General features: G+C 33.5%; 2 protein-coding genes across 3 annotated transcripts in view; both read right to left on the reverse strand.

Annotated features, from left to right (window-relative positions):
• LOC136040238 (uncharacterized) overlaps positions 1 to 27,463 on the reverse strand; it is a 218,125-nt gene that overhangs the window by 63,976 nt on the left and 126,686 nt on the right.
• LOC136040235 (ubiquitin carboxyl-terminal hydrolase 4-like) overlaps positions 1 to 27,463 on the reverse strand; it is a 61,398-nt gene that overhangs the window by 5,184 nt on the left and 28,751 nt on the right. Inside the window, exons 2-5 of one of the 2 annotated variants that reach the window (XM_065724436.1) lie at positions 23,829 to 23,911; positions 9,569 to 9,788; positions 7,320 to 7,559; positions 429 to 736 (exon numbers count right to left, since the gene is read on the reverse strand). In XM_065724436.1, coding sequence (XP_065580508.1) covers positions 467 to 736; positions 7,320 to 7,559; positions 9,569 to 9,766 — 708 coding nt within the window. In that variant the 5' untranslated portion in view covers positions 9,767 to 9,788; positions 23,829 to 23,911 and the 3' untranslated portion in view covers positions 429 to 466. The remainder of the gene's footprint in view (positions 1 to 428; positions 737 to 7,319; positions 7,560 to 9,568; positions 9,789 to 23,828; positions 23,912 to 27,463) is intronic. The other variant, XM_065724437.1, reaches the window with a different exon arrangement.

Raw genomic sequence — 27,463 nt, forward strand, 5'->3', positions numbered from 1 at the left:
TGGATTTCTTTCCCAAGAAGGATACAAGACTTGAAAATCACGCCTGATTTCAAATAGTATATATTCATTTACGTAGCATTTTTGTTTGAAAGGATATTAAGGACGTCCTCTAAGATAAGCATATGCAGGGAGTAAAACCTAAAAAATAAGCCAATTATATGGAAACTATGAAATCTCAAAGAAACCCGTAAAAATCATGATTTCTCTGAACGAGACCATAGGGGAAGGGGAGGGGTATATCCCTAGACCCCTAGCTCCTAGTGTACTTTCTTAATATCATATATTTGAAATATTCCGGAGGAAAAATACATTTTATTGCCAAACTTCGAGTAGGTTTAAAAAGACAGTTTAAAATTAATCAGAAGGAACGAAACTAGGACGAAATAAGATATTACCACTATTGACTTTGGTACACAATGAAAACTTACACTTTTAGATCAGGATGATAAACTGAAGCGGTATAATGTCAACCATTAACAGTTCCAAAGTGATTGACTGTTGCTACAAGTTTATATGTACTCCCATTTATTCTTAAACCAGTTTTAGGGTATTCGACGAAGGTCTGCCGCTTTGTCCACTGTTGAAAGTCTTTGGAGAATCGTTTAAGTGTGACAATCAAGATTTTTGGTGTCCTAATCAGATCCAGTTTCTTAATGGATTCCTTAGAATTTCGCCTACATTTTGGGCAGTTCCAATCAGCAATTGACTCACCTTCGGTATAAAGAGATAGGCAATCCTAAAAGAATCAATTGTTTACTGTGAGACTAAAATATTGTATAATTTTGAAAGAACATAAATATTGGCAATAATTCATTAGGGCCTAGCCAAAGTCCAAGCATTTTACTCCCTAGTCAGTTCTTTTTCGTAGGCGGCAACTTGGTCAAATACAAAGGTATCAGTTTTCTTCGTCGCTTCAACTAAACAAACATAAGAGGGTTGAACATAAGGGGTTTCTCACTCAAAATTACGATTCGGCGAGGGTTATCCTTAGCGATTCTTCTTGTAATTATTTATACAATTTTTTTTTTTTTTATGTATTTATCAACCGGCAGTTTGATGTCTACACGCTACTTATCTCTGGACTCTGTTTAAACAGGCTACAACTAACTAATACTTCACTGAATCGCTCCTGAACAATCCGAGTCGTGAATCCCTTGGTTTGAAGAGACTGCAGCCAGGAAGTATATATTATAGAAATAAGTTTCTTATTCTTGAATAGAACATTTTTTGCTCTATTTTTTGATACCCCACAACAAGTTTGACATAGCAATCTAGAATACAAACCCGAGGTTTTATAATTGTTTTGGAATTATAAAAAAAATAATTGTCGGCTTTAAGATTTGATTAGATCAAAAAATTCACCGTATTTTTTAATTTCTATTGACATAAAAACCGCCGAAATCACTAATTCCGGAACGTCAGGCAAACTCCAAATGTTTAACATGGAAGGTATAGGAAGATTCCTTGTGAGTGCGTCCTGCCTTAAAAGAGACAACGTAATTTTGTGGAATAAGAACAATTAGCGGCCTGATTTTAACAGAAAAATTGGAATACTCGGCTTCAGAAATATATCCACAAGACATAACAACACAAGATTTCGTTAACGAAACACATCACTTTACCTTTCCAAACGCATCGTCCAAATTTTTCACTGGACTCTAACGTATTCCAATTGTAATATATATATATATATATATATATATATATATATATATATATATATATATATATATATATATATATATATATATATATATATATATCTATCTATATATATAAAAATAAGTTGTCTGTCTGTCTGTGGATGGATCAGGTGACGTCACCTGAAAAAACTGGATCAGGTGACGTCAAAACTGAAAAAACTAAAAAAAGGCAAAAACTACAAAAAAAACTAAAAACTAATAAAAAAAATAAAAAAGCTAAAAAACTAAAAAACTAAAAAAAGGCAAAAACTACAAAAAAAACTAAAAACTAATAAAAAAGCTAAAAAACTAAAAAAACTAAAAAAAGGCAAAAACTACAAAAAAAACTAAAAACTAATAAAAAAAATAAAAAAGCTAAAAAACTAAAAAAAACTAAAAAAACTAAAAAAAGGTAAAAAACTAAAAAAACTAAAAACTAAAAAAAACTAAAAAAAAAGGAAAAAACTGAAAAATAAGCTAAAATAAAGGCAAAACCAATAAAAAACTAAAAAAAAAACTGAAAAAACTAAAAAAAGGCAAAAACTACAAAAAAAAACTAAAAACTAATAAAAAAAGTAAAAAAGCTAAAAAACTAAAAAAACTAAAAAAAGGTAAAAAACTAAAAAAAATAAAAAATAAAAAAAAACTAAGAAAAAGGAAAAAACTGAAAAATAAGCTAAAATAAAGGTAAAAACCAATAAAAAACTAAAAAGAAAAAAAGGAAAAAACTAAAAAAAATTTTCGTCTAAAAAACTAAAAAAAACTAAAAAAGGTAAAAACTAAAAGAACTAAAAAAGAAAAAAATAAATGACGAAACTCAAAGAGAAAGCGACCAGGACAAAAGGAATGTTCGATTAGCAATCAACAAAGCACCGAGACACAGGGAGTATAAATGACGACTAGGACATAAGTGAAAAAAAAAACTATCTATATATATAAAAATAAGTTGTCTGTGGATCTGTGGATCGTGGATCAGGTGACGTCACCTGAAAAAACTGGATCAGGTGACGTCAAAACTGAAAAAACTAAAAAAAGGCAAAAACTACAAAAAAAACTAAAAACTAATAAAAAAAATAAAAAAGCTAAAAAACTAAAAAAACTAAAAAAAGGCAAAAACTACAAAAAAAACTAAAAACTAATAAAAAAGCTAAAAAACTAAAAAAACTAAAAAAAAGGCAAAAACTACAAAAAAAACTAAAAACTAATAAAAAAAATAAAAAAGCTAAAAAACTAAAAAAACTAAAAAAACTAAAAAAAGGTAAAAAACTAAAAAAACTAAAAACTAAAAAAAAACTAAAAAAAAAGGAAAAAACTGAAAAATAAGCTAAAATAAAGGTAAAAACCAATAAAAAACTAAAAAAAAAACTGAAAAAACTAAAAAAAGGCAAAAACTACAAAAAAACTAAAAACTAATAAAAAAAGTAAAAAAGCTAAAAAACTAAAAAAACTAAAAAAACTAAAAAAAGGTAAAAAACTAAAAAAAATAAAAAATAAAAAAAAACTAAAAAAAAAAGGAAAAAACTGAAAAATAAGCTAACATAAAGGTAAAAACCAATAAAAAACTAAAAAGAAAAAAAGGAAAAAACTAAAAAAAATTTTCATCTAAAAAACTAAAAAAAACTAAAAAAGGTAAAAACTGAAAGAACTAAAAAAGAAAAAAATAAATGACGACACTCAAAGAGAAAGCGACCAGGACAAAAGGAATGTTCGATTAGCAATCAACAAAGCACCGGGACACAGGGAGTATAAATGACGACCAGGACATAAGTAAAAAAAAAAAATTAACAAAACTAAAAAGAAGGTAAAAACTACAAAAAAACTAAAAAGAAAAAAAAACTAAAAACTAATAAAAAAACTAAAAAATCTAAAAATCTAAATAAACTAAAAAAGAAAAAAAAAGGAAAAAAATAAAGGAGAAAAACAAAACTAAAAAACGAATGTATATACAGACCGGTACACCGGGATACAAATGACGACCGGGACACAGGGAATATAAATGACGACCGGGACACAGGGACACAACTACAACGGGGACACCGGGGGAAACAGGGGGATATAAATGACGACCGGGACAAAAAAACTAAAAAGAAAAAAAAACTAAAAACTAATAAAAAAACTAAAAAATCTAAAAATCTAAATAAGCTAAAAAAGAAAAAAAAAGGAAAAAAATAAAGGAGAAAAACAAAACTAAAAAACGAATGTATATACAGACTGGGACACCGGGATACAAATGACGACCGGGACACAGGGAATATAAATGACGACCGGGACACAGGGACACAACTACAACGGGGACACCGGGGGAAACAGGGGGATGTAAATGACGACCGGGACACCGGGACAGGGAATGGTCGATTAGCAATCACCATCAACAAAGCTCAAGGGCAATCATTAGAATCATGAGGTATAGATCTGAATACAGATTGTTTTCCCATGGACCATTATATGTTGCATGTTCAAGAGTCGGTAAACCTGACAATCTATTTATATGCAAAGACAATGGGACAGCAAAGAATGTTGTATATTCGCAAGTTTTACGTAGTTAAAACCATATATATATATATATATATATATATATATATATATATATATATATATATATATATATATATATCTATCTATATTCACAGGTGGGACATAGGGACACAACTACAATGGCGCGTAACTATTATGGCGCGTAACGACTTACGCGCGCGGGGGGGCTTGGGGGGGGCGCGAAGCGCCCCCACCAACTAGGTGTCGGGGTGGCGCGAAGCGCCACCCCAACAGCTAGTATATATATATATATATATATCACATCTAAAAGCATATCTGAAAACTTAATTGACGCTCCCAGTTCCAGTGATCTAAAAAGTATTTATGACAAATTTCCTTGTTATAGGTTAATAAAACATGCATGTTTAGCAAATTTTGTAAAAGTAAAAGATAAGGTTTTTTAATCTCTGAGATTAACATTTTTTCAATCTTAATTGCTTTTAATAAACAACGAAGACACCACAGACATAGATAGTATTATACAAAGTCTTGTAAATATAATACCGAAAATATAATACTGAAATAATACTAAAACGTCATGGAAAATGAAGAAAAAATATGTCATTTTTCGATCTTAATAATTTTTTGTTATTCAATAGACAAATCACAAAATCAACAGGCACTAAAAGATATTCTACTAAATTCATAACACTTAATAATACTAAACCTTCTACAAAAGAAGGAGGAGACTTTAATATTAAATACTTCTTTAATCGATGATTAAAATCAAATGCTTGAATAATACTAAAACATTCGGCAAAACTAGGAAGAAACATAGTCGCATAACTTTGTTGTTTTTTTTTAGTTTTTAGACGAAGAATTACTTTTTAGACTTGAAAAATACTAAAGACACTAGGTCATTAGCTAATATGGCAGCTACAAATGTGTTACATTAAACAGCTTTAACGGAGAGAATCATTTCTTTCCTTCAATTAGAGCCGACTTTTCTGGGATGCACAACTACCCTCAAGTACAGTTGTTTTTATTGTCAATCACTGACCGCGCCGTTCTACCGGAGATGTTCCCATGCCATGCCAGAAGTGACTCTCTCAAGACGATCCACTTGCCTTCTTACAGAAGAACTGGAGCAATTCGTCACACCATGGGTCAGAAGCAGGTCAAAAACGTCTTTGTTTTCAAGTAAGTAGGATCGTACGAATAATTGTAAAAACCTGGGAGTAGGCTTATTCGATTAGAGATTGTAAATACTAGCACCCATTTTAATGAGCCCAGTGGCTAAGGAAGTAGCCCAACTCTCACATCCATCTTTGCTCATATCCTTTGGGCATCTGAACGATGTCTTGACAGACATTTCACTAACAATGGTGGAATGATCAAAAAATCACATCTAAGCGATATAGCCCAAACAGGCCCAATAAAAATGGCCCCAAGTCGGGTAATTGTCCCAAGCCCAGTTCTTTTGACACAAGGACAAAGCACTCAATGAGTTGGCTCTGAACAAAAATGAGTCAGCTACAAAAGTGAGCGGTCCTTTATTTAGTACAGGAATGAACTAACTTCTAATCGTGTATAAAAACAAACAAAGTCCTGACTCGACACGAAATACAAGCTTAGTCCTCCACTATGCGAACCAGAGCAAAGGTCAGGCTACAAACTGAATTAGTTGAAAAACAAAGTAAGTCCTGACTGTGTGCAAAAATGAGTCCGTTCAAATGTCCTATTTCAAAGACATACATCAAATGAAGCACTGATTTTGTACGATAGAAAATTAATCCCTTTTCTCTACAAAAGCGTGACAAATAAGACCCGGTTTAGAATTGATAAAAAATGTGCTAACTTCAGACTCAGGGTAAACACGAGCGAAATCCTTAATCTATACAAAACTAGTATGCTAAGTCCTGATTTTGTGCAAAAACGACCTAAGAACTGACTAAGCGATAGACTAATTCGAATGGCATCAGAAAGAGAGTTCTTTGTTTGAACTGGAATTAGGCCAAGATTTATAATCTGCATTACCAAAGAATCAAAGTGGGACAATTTTTCCTCCGAAAACCCCTACTGTCCACTTAAAGCCAAGTTTTTGATAGAAACGTCTAAAGGTATAACGCTGGACAGCAGTAATCTCAGGATTTCCAGTCCTCTTGATTGGTCAATCAAAATAGGGTACTGTTTCTTCCCAAACTCCTTATCCCTCAAAAGGTAAGAAGTTGCCAAATTGATAAAACACAAATCATACAAGGTTTTTCATCTTACATGATTCGAGACACAAAAAGAACTTGTGACTACTTCAAAACAGCTTTCCAACGTCAACGTCCCCGTGTAGGGGACGTTCTTCGTTCTTCTGGTCAACGTTCTTCTGGTAGAATAATTTTATTGTTGCTGCTCTTCAGATCAGCGCAAAACTTACCGTGCAAGTAAATTGGTTCCTGAGAACATTAGAATTGTGATACATAGAATCACAATTCTGTTATACGCCTCGTTTCCAAAACTTGCATAAAAATGCTTCGATCGACTTGCAATTTGCTACACACAGTCACGAAAGGATCTCTCTATGATTGTACTGTATAATTAAAACATACCAAGGATTCATGACTCTAAATCCCACCTCCCAACAACGCGGTTTCTTAATTGATGTAGATAAGACTAATTTAGGTTACCATATTGCAAGTTTATTCTATGGATATTCAGCCTTGTTTTGCCTGAGATATTCATTTTCCTCAACCTCCTGTACAACATGCAAAACTGGAATCATCAACCACTAGAAAATCAAACGAGATACTGCTTATGCAGTACAAACAAAAGCCAAATTCTTAGAAACTAAATAGTAATTTATGCTACTAAATTTTCTAGCAACCAAATTCCCTTTTTGGTCCCCACTTTAATATTTAATGTCCGATCATTATCCAGCATAAGACAAAAGGTAAACAGAAACGAATTAGTTAAAACCAAATCAAAACTAGAAATTTTACTAAGTTGAGATAGCTGAACTAGAACGTTACTATTAAAAATATTTAAAGAAATTTCACAACTTAATTTCCTCCTAGAACAATATTCTATTAGAAATTTTTCCTATTATTGAGCATTATTGAAAGAATGACCATGCTTATTAAATAAAATAAGAAGGTTGATCCCCGGACTTACTTGTAGCCTACAGTGATACACGACGTTTGGTATCGGGACAACCAATGCGCAAATCATGTCAAATCGAATGGAAGAGTGGCTACAGGTTGTACATGTAAGGGTACTCATCTCTTGACCATAGAACAGATCACTTATTTTGGATTTATTAGAACTTTCCCAATTTATAAATGCCACATGAGAAGATTCACTTTGGGTTTTGCCTTCATTTTCCTGTTCTTTCATTGGTTGCTTCTTCTTAACCTTGATAATAAAGAACAAAACAATACACGGATAAAAAACTTTTGGCATTAGTTTTAAGGTTTTTATCAGACGGAGTATTAATTGAACTTTAGTGCTAATAGCAATATTCTCAATTTAAAGTAATAATATTAGAGAACCTGATAGCTATTTTTTTATATATAGTAATATTCCAAGAAAAACATTTTTTATTAATGACTAATTTTTAGATTATATGTACATACTAAAATATAAAATTTCAACACAATAAAAATAGTATTTGTACTTCAGCTTTCTTGGATCATTCATTATTTCTTCTGTAAAATAAGCATTGTCCTCTTTCTTTAAAGGACTTGTCAAATGCATAATTGCATTCAGTACACTCAGTACAATTATATTCAGTACATTGAATTTGCATTTAAATCTTCTGTAGTTAGGTTTTCCCCAGCGCGAAAGTGTTCTATTTTATTTATTTATTTGTGAATGTTGAAATAAAAAACTTGAACTTGAAAAAAAAATGAAAAACTTGAACATGTATAGCAATTGAACAGCTCAGCTGCTGTAAACAAAACAATATATTTACCAACATATACAACACTCAATCGGACTCAATCAAACACTCAGCTGCTGTAAACAAAACAATATATTTACCAACATATACAACACTCAATCGGACTCAATCAAACACTCAGCTGCTGTAAAAGCGTGACTAAGAGATCAACATTGCAGAAAATTACAATGGATTTTGAGACAATCAAAACAATATATTTACCAACATATACAACACTTAATCGGACTCAATCAAACACTCAGCTGCTGTAAAAGCGTGACTAAGAGATCAACATTGCAGAAAATTACAATGGATTTTAAGACAATCAAAACAATATATTTACCAACATATACAACACTCAATCAGAGCAACAAGTTGATAGATCTGCCTACACCCATGTTATAATCTTAATTACTTTTCATTTATTTTTATACAGAAACAGCATACGCTCAGCAAATTCAAATTCTGCACACACCTTAATCATGCCAAAATACATACAAAAAAATTAACACACCAAAAGGCATTGAAGAAATCTAATATGGCAAAGATGTAACCAATTCGTCAATAGAGGGGTCAAAACAGGAAAACTCAGCATACACATACGAAAACACTTGGGTATACCCAAGTGTACTAAGTGTACTCTCCAAAAAAGGTACTATTCTTCAAATGTGAAGGTTCCGTATAAGTGAAGGCTGGTGCATGAAATTGTGAAAATAACTTGAGAAAATGGTGGAAATTTGAAATAAAAGTAATCCTTTAAATATTAACAGATTAGTTATAAAAATCAGAAAACTTGTAGTCTTTGGAAGAAAAACAAATGTATAATCTTTTGAGAGGCTCAAATTGGGAAGAATTCTGTTGATGAAAATTGAAATAAAGGTTCAAAAATTCTGAAAAAAGTATTATTTCTTAATTTTAAAGATTGCAAGGATTTGAGAATAAAGAATTTTTTCGTCTTTGCTAGTGTTTTTTCCTAACTTTTTTACTTAGATGTTTTCGGTTGCAGTTCTTAGACTGCTTGCAATACCTACTACAAGAAAATAAAAGAAAATAGGCAATAGCTACTACAAGAAACAATAGAATTGCGCGCGAATTGAGTTGGCAAAATTGGTTGGACAACTAATACGTTTACTATGTGTAACATTTGCAACGAAAGCTCATTATGAAAGGGATGTATGGCATAGTTTCTAGTGTAAAAATACACTAAAAACTAACGTCTTGCGATACCACAGTGGGGATTGAAGGAATATTTGGAGAACTCAAATAATATATAAATTAGAAATAAATACACGTTCTTTAGACGGTTTTGCTAGATATTAAATTAAAATTTCTTTCAGGATCCCTTTTCGATTCTCCATATAGGGGAGAAGGGGGGTATGAACTAACATCCATTGGACTTTTAGTACGAGCATTAATGTAACAAATAATGTATCAAATTAGCTACCTGCTGTTGAACAGATTCTTATCATTAAGGAAAACCTACCTTATTTAGATCTTCATGCAGGGCGTCTAATAGAAAAACAAGAAACTCATCTGAATCCTGTTGGTCATTGCCCCGGAAGTCTGGTCTATAGGCATTTACAAGCTTTTTGAAGTTCGTTGGAACAATACTATTCAAATTTCCCGACCACACTGACTGGGATAAATCTGCAAACCCCTCTGCAAAGTTACCTTGGGTCATCGTATTACTGTTGATGTCACTTCTGAAAGTTTTAGTAAAAACTGAATTTTCGAATTTCAATAGTTACAAAAAAAACATTAATTAAAACAGATAATTTTTTTTAAAAAACTTTGACACAAATCTAACGCACTGAACGTTGTTCGTTCATCGTCACTAGCCAACCTTTTTCCGTCCTTTTCTAGTGATGTTTTGTACTTACTTAGTGCAGTTAGTACTTGGTTTGTACCGTACTTAGACGGGCTGGTCAGGTTCTGTCCACTGATTTGTAGAATATTGATACACATGAAGATTATTTTGTTTTTGATAATTTATTTAATATGCGCTTTTGATTGTTTTCTACTTACTTAATCCATTACGGGTTGCAGGAAAGAGAAACAGATAGAAAAAAACATGGTAAAGTTACTTTTATAAAAACAGAGGTAACAAATTTTCTGATTTTAATAATAACATAAACATATATTAGCATAAGCACCATAGAGTCTAAATATTTCTCAAGAAATAGCTTTATTACTTTAAAAAGCTTTTCAAAACTGTCATCCATTTTTCCCAAATTTGTACCCTGGCTCCAGAAAAGAGGATTTGTCCCGGATTACATCATCCAAGCCGTTCACAAGACTCTTGACAATACCCTATAGTTCCTTAACTTGAAATGATTTTCATCAGATGAGTCTACTTCAGAATTTGAATTTTTTTTCTACATAGCGAATAGGCGGACATCTAGGACAGTTTTTAGCAGGAACTCATCTTCAGCTATTGAGAATACATTCTCTGAATTTACTATAAAAAATATAGATGGATCTGTATATGCGTGAAAATGAATTTTCTTTTTTTCAAATAGAATTGTTGCTTCGGGTCGGTAAAAGTCAAAGTATTCACTAACTAGGAAAGAAAGTTTTTTGATGCTATGTCAGCATCCAAATCTTCCCTGATGAATCATATTTTATCGATTTTACTCATCAATAGATTGCCGGTCAAACGTTGATGTCGACTCAAAAGAAAAGAAATTCAAAGAAAATTTGAACCAACCAAAAATTCACCCCCTCCTGGTAAATTTACCAAAAGAAAAATCACCCTTTGGGAAACTCTCCATCACCTGCACAATACCAATGACCATATTTTGGATTTTAAGGCATTTGCAATATTATCCCGCGGATGATTTCAACCCGACAACTCCCCTTCATTGGGGAATCGAGTCCATATTTCAAAATATGTATTAAGCACTGAATCGATTAACTGAATCGATAATTTTTTTCCAACACCATGCTTTCCACAATACAGTTAATCAATTAGTTAATCAATTAGACAGAATATTGTTGTACTTTATCCTACATTTGTATAAATTGCCAAATTAGTTAATTTTGATTAGACATTAAAAGGGTCAGGAAAAGATATACGAATGAAAATGATCTCAGTGTAGAACTCCCCCCCCCCCAGCATAATACCCACACGATATATTTCCCCTGGAATATTGTCCTCGTAAGTGTAACATGAGAAAACAAATTATTTAAAAAACAAAAAACAATACAAACAAAAAATTTGACAAAAAGTCTTATGGCTAGTGCGGTCATTCTCTAAATACAAAACAAATTACTTATCAATGAATTCCCCTAATAAAAAAAAAAAGAAGAAAAAAAATCACCACTTGAGACCCTATACTATTTCCGTACTCAATTTAAAAAAAAAAAAAAACGATAATATGCTTAAATCTTAAAATGTTTCAAAAATTAGGTTGAATGCCAAATTAACAAAATTACTCAATAAAAAAGACAAAGAATTCATTGAAAAGTAATTTTATAATTTTGAAAATGTATTAAACGACAGAATTAAAACTTCCTTTTCAGTATTATAAACATAATATTTTTTACAACACACTCTTGTACCCAACTTGTTGTCATATTTCAGGCCCCAATTGGTTGAAGGATGTTTGGGAAAAGTTGGGAGTGATAATTTACCAGCCTCCTTAAAATTCTAAAATATTTTTTTTGATCTTTAGTTGCATTTTCACCCTTGCCCCACTTAATATTTTCGTAAATGGGTGATTTCGAGTCCTGCTAGTGACGTAGGTTTGATGCTAAAGCAACAACTTATATGTGGCGTGTAATCTAATATAAACAAGACACTCTAGTTTTATTTTGAATATTGGAATTTTCTTCGTTTATTTTTTTTATGCGTCATAATTGTCTGGAGAAGAGTTTTTTCTCAAAAAACAAAAAGTACTTAGATAAGTAAATAAAGAAAATAAATAACATAAAACACCTTCCATGAAGAAGGTCTCAACGTGCAATGTACTTTTAAAACCTGCTTTATTCGGCATTTATTAAAATCTTATCCATGTTATTAGTTTTAAAATACTATTACTACGACGAGCAACTCACTATAACACCAAGTCACTTGAGGCTGATACAGCTACGACCGCTGCTCCTCCATCCCAATTTATTCTAAGTATTCCTATTTACACTCTCACAAGAAGTCTCAATTTCCGATAAATCATTTCTTACGAACGATTCCCATCCATTCGCAACGACCTGTTTTTGTTTTTTCCATGAATGGTTAGCCGAAAGGGATAGCATTGGACAATCTGTCACCCCTTACCGCAAACCATATACTAGCCATCTATACTGTTCTTCTAGTTACAACGCAAGAAAGTGGGATAAAGCCCCATTTCTTCTTATCTTACTGTCAAAGCAGGATCATGTACCGATCTCGAGCCACACAGACGGCGTGTGATCGATCCGTCAGTGACCCACCTATCTCCAAAGACCCATCACATTGGCCTGAATTGGTGCAAAAATAGTAAATAGAACCGTCACTTTCCGTGTAAGGTGAAAGTACTGTCTCTTAGTACGAAGTATATAACAGATGTTCAAATTAAGACCATCGAGTTCCTTATTTCCTGGAAAGATATCATTACATTTAATATGAGAGTTTGCATTATTCATCACAAACCTCTAGTACACGTCAATAACTCGCAGCTTACTGAAGTTGTTTATTCTCAGAGCGGGAAACACACTTATATCAAAATATTTCCCAAAGCGAAAAATCGAAATTCTTGTAGAGAATTGCCATTAATGTCCATACCAAGAACGAATTAGCAAAACATGTTACAAGTAGAAAATTAAAAATAAAGGTAATTTTTCTGATATACACGTAACTGTATTAAAAATTAGCGCGAAGAAAACTTTTTCTTCTCAAGCATCCGTGAAGTAAAACGAGGGGCACAAGACTGATTGAGCTTCTTCTCAAAGGAGAGTTTTTCAAAGGAAAGCAGGAGCTACACTAAGCCCAAGACGAACAGAAAAAAAAGTTGTTTATATTGTTGTTTATGAGTTTACCGATTTATTTATCCGTATTTTGGCAGATGGTCGCATGAATTTATCGAACCTGTAATCAATGGCGTCGTTGACGGGGGGATGAGCATGGGGGACAGCCCTCCAATAATTTGGTAGAAATATAATTTATTTTGTGGCTTTAAAACTGCTTAAAAGATTTTTAAACGTCAAACTTGATATTTACTTTGAGCAGATAATTTTTTTTTTTAATTTATCCATGCTCGTTTTTATCATAAAGAAAACAAAAAGGGAGTCCATTGCACTTCATAATATGTTACATATTAATATTTTTCTAAATATATTGCCTTTGAAACCTTATTATCAAGTAAAAATGTGATTTCGCCACATTTGCTCAGGTCAATTCTTTCCCCTGATATTTAAGGTGCCTTTCCTTCCTTAAATCTATGTGTTAGATTCTCTTGTTTTAAAACTTTGAAAGTAAAAATGAATACACCCCCTACATCTGCAAATAGCACAGAAATGGAATCATTTAAGAACAGGAAAGTAGATATACAGTGATTATAATTACCTAAATGAAAAAGAAATCATTGATCAATTAGACTTAGTGCTTTTTATAATAGCATTCTGAAACTGAAAAATGTGAATATTTAGTTTTTAATGCTAAGCATCAAAGTAGTGATCTTGATTGTGGTTATTTTTCAGTTAAGCTCGTTTCTTCGATTCGGTGGCTTGGTATTAGTATTTGTTCATCTTTATCGGCTTTTCGATCCTGTGGGCTAAATGATATTAAAAGTAAACTTAAAAAAGGGTACGCGAAAATTGTCCCGAACCGAGGCCGATTTTCACGAAAGGCTTTATCCAGACTTTATTCTACATATTACGATCATTCTATATTGTTTCTTTCCGGTTTGCGCCCGTTGTTTAATAATCAAGATTTGCAGGGCATAAGAGTTATGTATTTTCGTTATTGTAAATATTTATTGTTTCTGCCGCGATGGCACCAAGAATTATTCAGGTTTTCTGGATACTATTTGTCAAAAACGATGTCCAACAGATAAGTAAATAATTCTGACTTTATTTTTCGAATACTTACGAATCTGAAATACGGTCAATATTTAAATATGGGAATATGTCACGATATAATGTTACACAGTCTGGGGTAATACTTTGCCTTATCCTGTATCTTTGCTTAGACAGCGCTATGGTGCTACCTGTGATTTTTGTTGCAGCTTTATGTGGCCCACTGATATCATGCTATTTATTAATATAAATCAGAGACAGAATAATCAATTTAATAAAAAAACCATAAACAATAGTTCAATAAAAACACAGTGATGAAACTAATTATTTCAGAAATAATGAACTTACTATTTATTAAAAAATAACAAAACATAATCAAAAAGATGAAATTTGTCAAAATTATTGGGTGCGAGGATTATAGGTATGACGGATTTATATGTAAGTTATGACGGGTTTTCAAATATTTAAATAAGTAACACATAATTAGGCGATTTGAGTTTAATATGTTGCGAGGAATCATTTTTTTTTGTATATTTATGCTGATGCTGTACGCTTGTATTTACTTTGGCTTGATCTATTTTTATTTTGTCAGTACTAGTTTTTATTTTCGCAGTGTATGTAACATTGTCAGTGCTGAAGTATGTGACCAGCAATGTGCACATGTTTATCATATTTATTTATGTAATTGTTGCAAATAAAAAATTATCTATCTAAATCATACATATTAAAAGTTTAGTACAACAGATTAAATCTTACAGAGTCAAAGTCCAGGACAATATGTACTGCAGCATTAATAGTGAATTTAGCTGAAAAAAGCCGAGTGAATTCGACATTCATCTTCGCCCACCCGAAACCTTGTTTCGCTATACTACTATCTTTTGGACAAGCCAGTGTAGCACAGCGGTATGTGCATCCGACTTAGTCGGGAGGTCGCAGGTTCGAATCCTACCACAGGAATCTTTTGGAGCAGCTCATTGCTGACAATCTTAGTGAAAGCCAAGCACCAGCACTTATATTTATAATTGTTTAATGTGTGTTAATTGTTAATATTATTAAGTACGTTTTTGAATTCACCAAGCAGCATGCTTGATAAATAGTTACTTTTCTTCCCTACCGCTTGAATAGCACCCCCTATCTCCCCTAATAAAAGTCCTGTAGCTTCGACCCAGCTTGTTATATATTTTGAATCACTTCCAAATGTTCAATTACTTCCAAATTTTATCAGTATATGCACTTTCGACTACAGTACAATATTGCAAACATTTTTTTAGACTTTTCACACTTTAGTGCCGTCAAAAAAGGAAGATATAAACGGGTGATTAATTAGGCATAGCGTAAAGTCAGAATATTTGGTAATACAAATTTTTCAAAATTCAAGCACCCATTTATTTTCAATGATCAGTTATTCTCAAATACAAAAGTAAAAAAAAGCCAAAATAATACAACTTTAGTTCTTCTAAATTAACTCCAAAATTCTCAAAGTTAACTTAAATAGACGAATTTAAACATTAGAATCCATTTATTATCTAAGAGACTGTATCATGGTGGAACCATCAACACAAAAAAAAAACGTCGTTTAGAGGAAGCTTGTAATTTTATGCGGCTCAAATGTTCACTTAACGAAGGTAACCTCATTTAAATAAAAGGAGTTAAAACGCTTTCCGTCATTTTTTAAAAGAAAAAGACTTTTTTTTCTTTTTGCTTTGTGCACCTTCCTTTGGCCATGCATGGTGAATTTTCGTTCAGTGCACCGCAAGGTCCGTGTATCATATTTTTTACAATAATATCATATAACCCCTTATCGACAATTTCATCAGGTATTTCAGCGGAAATCACATCATCAATTTCGTTCGAAGTAATTTTTTTATGTAGCCAGATTAGTATATGTGCGTGTGGCAAACCTCGTTTTTGCCATTCCACTGAGTACATCCAGCATCGCACTGACCCAAACACTTCAAGTTTTATTATGTAGTTTATCAGTGATTTTAACTTTTGTCGGAAGACACGGGCCGTAATGTCATGTCTATGAACCGCCGATTGTCCTTGAAGTAAAAGGCGCTGTATCTCGTCCCAAGATTGATTACATGTACCCAAGATTGATTACATGTAAATGTAATAAATAAATCTGGACGACCATAGAGACGAACATACGCAAAAGCATCTTGAGCTTATTCATGCATATGATGGGGACTGCCAGCATATGACGAAGGTAAAATTGTTTTTCTTCCAACGTTTGTGGTATTACCGTCATTTATAACTGCATCTCGCAAATGAATGTATTGTTCAGAGCGGAGCTTGGTCTGATTCAGGCGGATATATAGCAAACGTTCTGATTCAATTTTAGCATACATATCAACGACGAATTGGTGAAACAATTGACGGCATTTTAAAATATAATTTTCTTCATCCTGCCGAATCATTAGTCTATAGGAATAATAATGCATTGCACTGCATTTCTTATTCATTTCTTTGTTAGTGGCTGGATTCATCAATTTAATATTAAAGTGATAGCCGTCGGCTCCAACCCAAAAAATGATAGGATATTGTAGGGCATCGTAGCATCGATGAGTTTCAGCAATTCTTAACAACTGAGCGTTTCGCTTATGAAGAATAATATCTCGAGGTAAAAACTGATCACCGACCATAACGATTGCCACTTCGTCGATAGTTGGAGCATTGTATCTACGCACATGTTGGCCAGGAGGCGTTTTGTCAGCGGAAATAACAATTTTTTGCGTATCAGTAGGCATCAAATCGATGGCTGTTTTGAACAGACGCACTAAATTATTATTTTCGTGGAAAAGATGTTGCAAGTGGGAAACGATTGTCCTTTCAACTTTGGGAGAAATTTCGCAACGTGCATTCAATTCAGAATTTCTATCACTGATGAAGTACAATTGTAAAAATTTATGATTCTCGCCTGAGAATGGTAGAAGGGACCCTGCTCTATGATAAATTTGCCCTTTTACTTTGAAAGTAGACATAAATTGATCAGGACTTTTGATTTGGGCTCCAAACGACGTCATTTGGAAACATGAGTTATATTTTCTAATTTGTGACAAAAAACGCTTAGATTCTGACGTAGTTCCAGTAAGGAAAGTCTTCAATGGCTCTGGTGGTGCAGCCAATAGAGGAAGTTTAACTTTTCCTGAGGCGCAACACATTCCCATTGTTTCACCATTGAATTTCAAGGCCTTGCAATAGGGACAAATTTTAGACATAGTCCCGATTTGAACACATCTACTCAAGCTATAATCATCGACTGGGCTGTACGTGAATGCCAGGCGATAACTTTCAGGTTGCTCTGATTCCTCGGCACGCTTTCTTTTCTTACTTTCTCTATCAGCAGCAAGCCTGATTTCTTGCTGTTCTTGTGATTCCTCGGCACGCCTTCTTTTTTCACTTTCTCTTTTAGCAGCAAGTCTGGTTTCATGTTGCTCTGGTAGTTCCTCGGCATGCCTTCTTTTTTCCCTTTCTCTTTTAGCAGCAAGTCTGGTTTCATGTTGCTCTGGTAGTTCCTCGGCACGCCTTCTTTTTTCACTTTCTATTTTAGCAGCAAGTCTGGTTTCGCGTTTCTCTGGTAGTTCCTTGGCACCCTTTCTGTTCTTTCTTTCTCCATCAGCCTCAAGCATGTTTTCTTGCTGTTCTTTTGATTCCTCGGCCCGCTTTCTTTTCTTACTTTCTCTATCAGCCTCAAGCCTATTTCCTTGCTGTTCTTTTGATTCCTCGGCACGCTTTCTTTTCTTACTTTCTCTATCAGCAGCAAGTTTTTTGGCATAGACTCTTTGAGCATCTTCCTCGGCTGTTGCCATTGTAAGTTCATCTTACAGTTAAACATTCAGTCATTTTACAGTTAAACATTAATAGATTTCTATGTGAACGCATGTCTTAAATATCTTTAATGACGTCACCGTCATAACAAAAATGACGACAACTAACTTCATGACGTCAGTCAACACACAAACATGACGTCACCCGACAGACAGACCCACACACACACAGACAACTTATTTTTATATATATAGATAGATATATAAAAATAAGTTGTCTGTGTGTGTGTGTGTCTGTCGACTGACGTCATGTTTTCGACTGACGAAATTACAGACCGGGACATCGGGACACAAATGACGACCGGGACACCGGCACATCTATATATATAAAAATAAGTTGTCTGTGTGTGTGCGTGTCTTTCGAGTGACGTCATGTTTGTGTGTCGACTGACGTCATGTTTTCGACTGACGAAATTACAGACCGGGACATCGGGACACAAATGACGACCGGGACACCGGCACATAGGGAATATAAATGACGACCGGGACACTCAAAGAGAAAGCGACCGGGACACAAGGAATGTTCGATTAGCAATCACCATCAATAAAACACCGGGAAACAAATTACGACCGGGACACAGGAAGTATAAATGACAACCAGGACATAAGTAAAAAAAACTAAAAAAATCTAAAAAAAAGGTAAAAACTACAAAAAAATAAAAAGAAAAAAAAAACTAAAAACTAATAAAAAAACTAAAAAAGCTAAAAAACTAAAAAAACTAAAAAAGAAAAAAAAAATAAAAAAGGAAAAAAAAGGAAAAATAAAGGAAATAAACAAAACTAAAAAAATAAAAATAAAAAAACTAAAAAGAAAAAAGATAAAAAACAATAAACTAAAAAAAAAGTAAAAACCAAAAAAAAAAAAAATAAAAGAAAAAAAGGGGAAAAATACAAAAATTTATTTCATCATATACCATTTCAAAAACGAATGTATATACAGACCAGGACACCGGGATTTCAAAAACGAATGTATATACAGACCGGGACACCGGGACACAAATGACGACCGGGACACCGGGACAACGCCCGGGACACTCAAAGAGAAATCACAGACTGGGACACCGGGACACAAATGACGACCGGGACACGGAATATAAATGACGACCGGGACACAGGGACACAACTACAACGGGGACGCCGGGGGGCACAGGGGGATATATAAATGACGACGACGACACACGGAATGGTCGATTAGCAATCACCATCAACAAAGCTCAAGGGCAATCATTAGAATCATGAGGTATAGATCTGAATACGGATTGTTTTCCCATGGACCATTATATGTTGCATGTTCAAGAGTCGGCAAACCTGACAATCTATTTATATGCACAGACAATGGGACAGCAAAGAATGTTGTATATTCGCAAGTTTTACGTAGTTAAAAACATATATATATATATATATATATACATATATATATATATATATATATATATATATATATATATATATATATATATATATATATATATATATATATATATATATATATATATATATATATATATATATATATATATATATATATATATATATATATATATATATATATATATATATATATATATATATATATATATTTATATATATATATCTATATCCACAGATGGGACATAGGGACACAACTACAATGGCGCGTAACTAATATGGCGCGTAACGACTTACGCGCGCGGGGGGGCTTGGGGGGGCGCGAATCGCCCCCACCAACTAGGTGTTGGGGTGGCGCGAAGCGCCACCCCAACAGCTAGTATATATATATATATCTATATATATATATAAATAAGTTGTCTGTCTGTCTGTGTGTCAGGTGACGTCATGTTTCTGTGTCGACTGACGTCATGTTTTCGACTGACGAAATTACGAAATTACATTGGGACACAAATGACGACCAGGACACCGGCACATAGGGAATATAAATTACGACCGGGACACTCAAAGAGAAAGCGACCGGGACACAAAGAATGTTCAATTAGCAATCACCATCAACAAAACACCGTCAACAAACCATCACAAATGACGACCGGGACACAGGGAGCATAAATGACGACCAGGACATAAGTAAAAAAAAAACTAAAAAAAAGTTAAAAACTACAAAAAAACTGAAAAGAAAAAAACAAACTAAAAACTAATAAAAAAACTAAAAAAGCTAAAAAACTAAAAAAACTAAAAAATAAAAAAAACTAAAAAAAGGAAACAAAAAGAAAAATAAAGGAGAAAAACAAAACTAAAAAAATAAAAATAAAAAAAAAACTAAAAAGAAAAAAGAAAAAAACTAAAAAAACTAAAAAAATGTAAAAACCAAAAAAAAACTAAAAAGAAAAAAAGGGGAAAAATGCAAAAATTTATTTCATCATTTACCATTTCAAAAACGAATGTATATACAGACTGGGACACCGGAACACAAATGACGACCGGGACACAGGGAATATAAATGACGACCGGGACACAGGGACACAACTACAACGGGGACGCCGGGGGGCACAGGGGGATATATAAATGACGATGGGGACACAGAGAATGTTCGATTAGCAATCACCATCAACAAAGCTCAAGGGCAATCATTAGAATCATGAGGTATAACTAAAAAAAACTAAAAAAAAAGGCAGAAAACTAAAACCTAAAAAAAAGACCAATTCAAAAACGAATGTAAAGAGAATTCACAGACTGAGACACCAGGACATAAATGACGACCGGAACACATGGAATATAAATGACGACCGGGGCACCGGGGGGCACACGGGGATATATAAATGACGACGGCGACACAGGGAATCGTCGATTAGCAATCACCATCAACAAAGCTCAAGGGCAATCATTAGAATCATGAGGTATAGATCTGAATACGGATTGTTTTCCCATGGACCATTATATAGATAGATAGATAGATAGATACAATACAAATTAACTTTGTAAAACTTGCGAATATACAACATTCTTCGCTGTCTAATTGTCGCTGCATATAAATAGATTGTCAGGTTTACCGACCCTCGAACATGCAACGTACAATTGTCCATGGGAAAAACAATCAGTATTAAGATCTACACCACATTTTTCTAATGATTGACCTTGAGCTTTGTTAATGGTGATTGCAAATGCTAATCGAATTGGGAATTGCAATCTTTTAAATTGAAAAGGCAGATCCGTTGGAATCATGGGAATGCGAGGAATAAGAACAGCCTCACCCTCAAAAGGCCCTGTCAAGATTGTGGCCTCTATTAGGTTTTCCATTGTTTTTTTTCATGGCAAGTCGCGTGCCATTGCAAAGCTTTGGTGGGTTGATATTTCTTAAAAGTATTATTGGTACGCCTATTTTTAGTTGTAGCACGTGTGGTGGAAACCCTGAAAGATCTATGGAATTTAAAAATTCAGATGGATAATTAAACGCTTCATTTGGTTCCAAAACTGTGTCGACTGACTTGTAAAGGACTGCCTGGTCTCTAATCTTGGTCAAAACAATATTGTTGATTTCGTGGACGTCAATATTTTTGGGTGCGAGAATCGCTCTTTCACTTAGCCATTTATTATTTTTATAATTTTTTAGAATATTCCGAAATACTTTTTCAATCAATTCATTTTTGGACGTCACTAAATTACAGAAATCAGCAGGTAGTTGTATACGTCCTGAAATTGAGTCTACTGGGAGCTTTCCGTTTCCAATTGCCAGCAATTGATCTGAAAATGTTTGACCAGAGTCATCGTTTTGCAATCGGACACGCATATTTGTAGTTAATTTTAATATTTTTACGTGTGCCCATAAATTAGAATTTTTAAGGCAAGCATTCACTTCCTTGCTGTTCTTTTGATTCCTCGGCACGCTTTCTTTTCTGACTTTCTCTATCAGCAGCAAGTTTTTTGGCATAGACTCTTTGAGCATCTTCATCGGCTTTTGCCATTGTAATTTACCTAGTTGGTGGGAGCTTCGCACCCCCCCCAAGCCCTCCCGCGCGCGTAAGTCGTTACGCGCCATATTAGTTACGCGCCATTGTAGTTGTGTCCCTGTGTCCCACCTGTGAATAGAGATAGATATAAATATATGTTTTTAACTACGTAAAACATGCGAATATACAACATTCTTCGCTGTCCCATTGTCTGTGCATATAAATAGATTGTCAGGTTTACTGACTCTTGAACATGCAACATATAATTGTCCATGGGAAAAACAATCCGTATTCAGATCTATACCTCATTATTCTAATGATGTGTCCCTGTGTCCCGGTCGTCATTTATATTCCCTGTGTCCCGGTCGTCATTTGTGTCCCGGTGTCCCAGTTTGTAATTTCTCTTTGAGTGTCCCGGTCGTCATTTATATTCCCTGTGTCCCGGTCGTCATTTGTGTCCCGGTGTCCCGGTCTGTAATTTCTATTCGAACAATCCCTGTGTCCCGGTCGTCATTTATATATCCCGCCTGTGCCCCCGGCGTCCCGTTGTAGTTGTGTCCCTGTGTCCCGGTCGTCATTTATATTCCCTGTGTCCCGGTCGTGATTTGTGTCCGGGTGTCCCAGTCTGTAATTTCTCTTTGAGGTTCCCGGTCGTCACTTATATTCCCTCTGTCTCGGTCGTCATTTGTGTCCCGGTCTGTAATTTCTCTTTGAGTGTTTTTTCTTTTTAGTTTTTTTTTAGTTTTTTACCTTTTTTCTTTTTTCAGTTTTCTTTTTCTTTTTTATTTTTCAGCGTCACTATGAAGTACATATCGACGAACCTTTGTTTTTTTAACTTAAATCTGGTAGGCATTGATGACCTTATCCAAGTCAAAATCCCAAACCCAATCATCATCGCTATCATTTTCAGTTTTGATATGTTTTGACTCTCGCTGTCCAGGTGGATTTTCATCTAACTGCGCGGTTTTGCGTTCTATAGCCGCAAGCCTGTTTTCTTGCTGTTCTTGTGATTCCTTGGAACGTTTTCTTTTCTTACTTTCTCTATCAGCAGCAAGTTTTTTGGCATAAACTCTTTGAGCAGCTTCCTCGGCTGTTGCCATTGTAGGTTCTTCAGTCATTTTACAATTAAACATTTTTCCGTGAACAAATGTCTTAAATACCGTTAATGACGTCACCGTCATAGCAAAAATGACGACAACTAACTTCATGACGTCAGTCGACACAGAAACATGACGTCACCTGATCCACAGACAGACACACAGACAGACAACTTATTTTTATATATATAGATATATATATTCACACGTGGGACACAGGGACACAACTACAATGGCGCGTAACTAATATGGCACGTAACGATTTACGCGCGCGGGGAGGGCTTGGGGGGTGGGGTGCGAAGCGCCCCCACCAACTAGGTGTTTGTGTGGCGTGAAGTGCCACACCAACCGCTAGTAGTAGATAAATATCTTACGTATATATGTTTAAGAATTCCAGAGAGTGTAGCTACCATATACAATAAAGCATGTTGCAGAAAATCCTACAAAATCCTACAGAGCTACAAAATCCCTTTCAAATGTTTCTAATACTTTTTCAAAAATGTGTAGAAAGATGAAAAGAAACTGAGAATCGAGTGAAGTAGCATATTGTCAAAAAGTCTGTTTTGCTATGCTATTATTTTTCAAGTATGTGTGTGATTGCACAAGGTACTTACACATGCAAACGTGGATATTACAAAATCTTGTCTTAATATATACATTTTTTTCATTCATAATATTCTTGTGTAAGAATAATTCATTTTCATGGATAATATTCAAAAAGGGTGATCACTGAAAATGTACGTTTTTTAACAAGTCCAATGAGTAAAAGCATTTTTTGGACGTATTCCAACGTTAGCTTTTTATAAAAGCATTATAATCCTCTAATTCCTATGATTGATCTCTCTGAAAGATTAATAGGTAATGGGGCAAAAAGGAAATAAACGAAGCATTCCTTCTGTCTCATGGCTTTCCACAATGAAAAAAAAACAAAATGCTTTCATACTCACTTGGGAAATCACGGTATATCTCTTAGCAAGCTATCGAGATCCTATTGGCCTTCCTCAGCAATCAAACAGTCTTTGGTAACAGACTACAAGTAAAGAGCGACCCATGTCAAAAATAACAGTAGCTCTAAAATGGAACTTTTAACAAGAAATATATGTCAAAAATTGTCATTCATAAATTGACATCTCAAAATTTTCACTCAATAGGATTTTAGCACTGTTTGGAGATAAAATTTCAACTTACTGCACAAAATATCAGAAATCGACACTTTACTATGGCATGTTCTCTTTTGTTACTTGAAAAGGGCACTATAATTTGAAATTTCGTTCAAATGAGCCCTCATCAGATGTTCTACTACCATTGCTCCGACATGACCATTTTTGGGGAAAAACAAATGAACGCGCATCCACTATCAAATTTCTGGAACAAAAGTTGCAAGTTTTCTCTACCTCTGCAAAAGGATTCTTGAGAATGTTTAATATGATGATACAATTATCATCAAGATTCAGCCCCTTCTAGGGAGTGTCCCTGCTTTCTTATACTGAACAAATTTACTAAGGCTCATAGCTTTTTATGGCTAATTCCAAAGTTAATGAATTTTACATATTTGGAATTGTCATCAAACGATCATCCCTACTAAAATCTAAAAAATATCATCCATTACTAAAAACACATGTTGATTTTTATCCAGAGCGTGTTACCACGACCTATTTGATCACTTTAAGTATTGGAACCATTATTTGCGTTGACGCATTCCATTTTAATTAGTTTTTAAGTCTTTTTTTGTTTTCTTGCTTCCTATTTTTTTTGCTTGACGTACGAAGTGAATTTGTCTATCTTAAAGAATGTGATGGTCTTTAGAAGAAAACATTATATAACCTTAAAATAAAAAAAAAAATTAAGGACTCTAATTTAGTTTTAAAAATGCTACCTCTTAGAAAAACTGCTCATAAAATTGATTTATTTGCTTATTGATTTATATGCTTATAAAGATGAAATTTGTTAACAAAAAAAACTTTTTGACTATCTCAAAACTAGAAATAAATTCAAAAGTTTCATTTCTAGCTTCTTGTTTTGGTTGTAAATTAGCTACTTTTATACGTGGAATTCGTTTTTGTAATTCCCGTGAAGTTAAATCGTGGCTTGGAGTAAGTTATAGCAATAAATGCTTGGGAGCAAAGATATATGGTGCTTTACTTTTGAAAAAAGAAAGAAGTGGGGGCAGAACGGAAAATCTTTTCTAAGCCATCTCCGCATGTCTTCTCTCTGTGTTTCAATAAGGGAGAGGGTACTATAGGCTGCCTTTAGCGATCTAATGAAACGATATACTGAAAAATCTCTGCTATAGCGATGAATGAAACTCAGTATTTCTACCTACGAGAATTCCATTGAACATATAAGACAAAAACATATAAATAACGGGTAAATTCTATAAATGAGAGAATGACAAAGTACATTGTTTGAATTGTAACTGCCTGAATATTTTGGTTTCACGTCCTGGAAGAAAGAAACCAAAAATCAGAGTAAAAGACTAGAACATATAAAGTGATCGTTTTCTTAGTTAAAAAAGTGCTGTACCAAAAAATAAGCATCAAAATATTTTTATTAAACACAAAAACGGGTTGTTTAGGCTATCAATAATTGTTTTTATCATAATATATTTTTGCTAGTTACAATTATTTATTCAAGAGTATTTTGTTGCAGTACTTATTTATAATTATACTAGCTGTTGGGGTGGCGCTTCGCGCCACCCCAACACCTAGTTGGTGGGGGCGCTTCGCGCCCCCCCCCAAGCCCCCCCGCGCGCGTAAGTCGTTACGCGCCATATTAGTTACGCGCCATTGTAGTTGTGTCCCTATGTCCCACCTGTGAATATAGATAGATAGATATATATATATATATATATATATATATATATATATATATATATATATATATATATATATATATATATATATATATATATATATATATATATATATATATATATGTTTTTAACTACGTAAAACTTGCGAATATACAACAATCTTTGGTGTCCCATTGTCTGTGCATGTAAATAGATTGTCAGGTTTACCGACTCTTGAACATGCAACATATAATGGTCCATGGGAAAACAATCCGTATTCAGATCTATACCTCATGATTCTAATGATTGCCCTTGAGCTTTGTTGATGGTGATTGCTAATCGACCATTCCCTGAGTCGCCATCGTCATTTATATATCCCCCTGTGCACCCCGGCGTCCCCTTTGTAGTTATGTCCCTGTGTCCCGGTCGTCATTTATATTCCCTGTGTCCCGGTCGTCATTTGTGTCCCGGTGTTCCAGTCTGTGATTTCTCTTTGAGTGTCCCGGGCGTCATTTATATTCCTTGTGTCCCGGTGTCCCGGTCGTCATTTATATCCCCCTGTGCCCCCCGGCGTCCCCATTGTAGTTGTGTCCCTGTGTCCCGGTCGTCATTTATATTCCCTGTGTCCCGGTCGTCATTTGTATCCCGGTGTCCCGGTCTGTATATACATTCGTTTTTTAGTTTTGTTTTTCTCCTTTATTTTTTTCCTTTTTTCTTTTTTTTCTTTTTTAGTTTATTTAGATTTTTAGATTTTTTAGTTTTTTTATTAGTTTTTAGTTTTTTTGTAGTTTTTACCATTTTTTTAGTTTTTTTAGTTTTTTTTTTTACTTATGTCCTGGTCGTCATTTATACTCCCTGTGTCCCGGTCGTCATTTGTGTCTCGGTGCTTTGTTGATTGCTAATTTATATTATATTTATGTTTATATTTTTTATATTTATTAATATTTTTTTAGTTTTCTTTTTCTCTTATTTTTCAGTTTTTTCCTTTTTTTTAGTTTTTTCTTTTTTAGTTTTTAGTTTTTTTTTGTTTTTTACCTTTTTTTAGTTTTTTTAGTTTTTTTAGTTTTTTAGCTTTTTTAGTTTTTTTATTAGTTTTTAGTTTTTTTTTAGTTTTTGCCTTTTTTTAGTTTTTTCAGTTTTTTTTAGTTTTTAGTTTTTTACCTTTTTTTAGTTTTTTTTAGTTTTTTAGCTTTTTTAGTTTTTTTTCTTTTTAGTTTTTTTTGTAGTTTTTACCTTTTTTAGTTTTTTTTCTTCTTTTGTATTAGTGTGAAATAATTCAGACGTCATATGCGGACAAACACGACGTCACTCGACAGACAGACAGACAGACATAACCCACAAACAACTTATTTTTATATATATTTATTCATATTTTTTTAGTTTTCTTTTTCTCTTTTATTTTTCAGTTTTTTCCTTTTTTTTAGTTTTTTTCTTTTTTAGTTTTTAGTTTTTTTTAGTTTTTTACCTTTTTTTAGTTTTTTTTAGTTTTTTTAGTTTTTTAGCTTTTTTAGTTTTTTTATTAGTTTTTATTTTTTTTGTAGTTTTTGCCTTTTTTTTATTTTTTTCAGTTTTTTTTTAGTTATTAGATTTTTACCTTTTTTTTAGTTTTTTTTAGTTTTTTAGCTTTTTTAGTTTTTTTTTCTTTTTAGTTTTTTTTTGTAGTTTTTACCTTTTTTAGTTTTTTCTTCTTTTGTATTAGTGTGAAATAATTCAGACGTCATATGCGAACAAACATGACGTCACCTGATCCATCCACAGATCCACAGACAACTTATTTTTATATATATAGAT

The sequence above is a fragment of the Artemia franciscana genome, chromosome 20 (assembly GCF_032884065.1).
Source record: "Artemia franciscana chromosome 20, ASM3288406v1, whole genome shotgun sequence".
NCBI lineage: Eukaryota > Metazoa > Arthropoda > Branchiopoda > Anostraca > Artemiidae > Artemia > Artemia franciscana.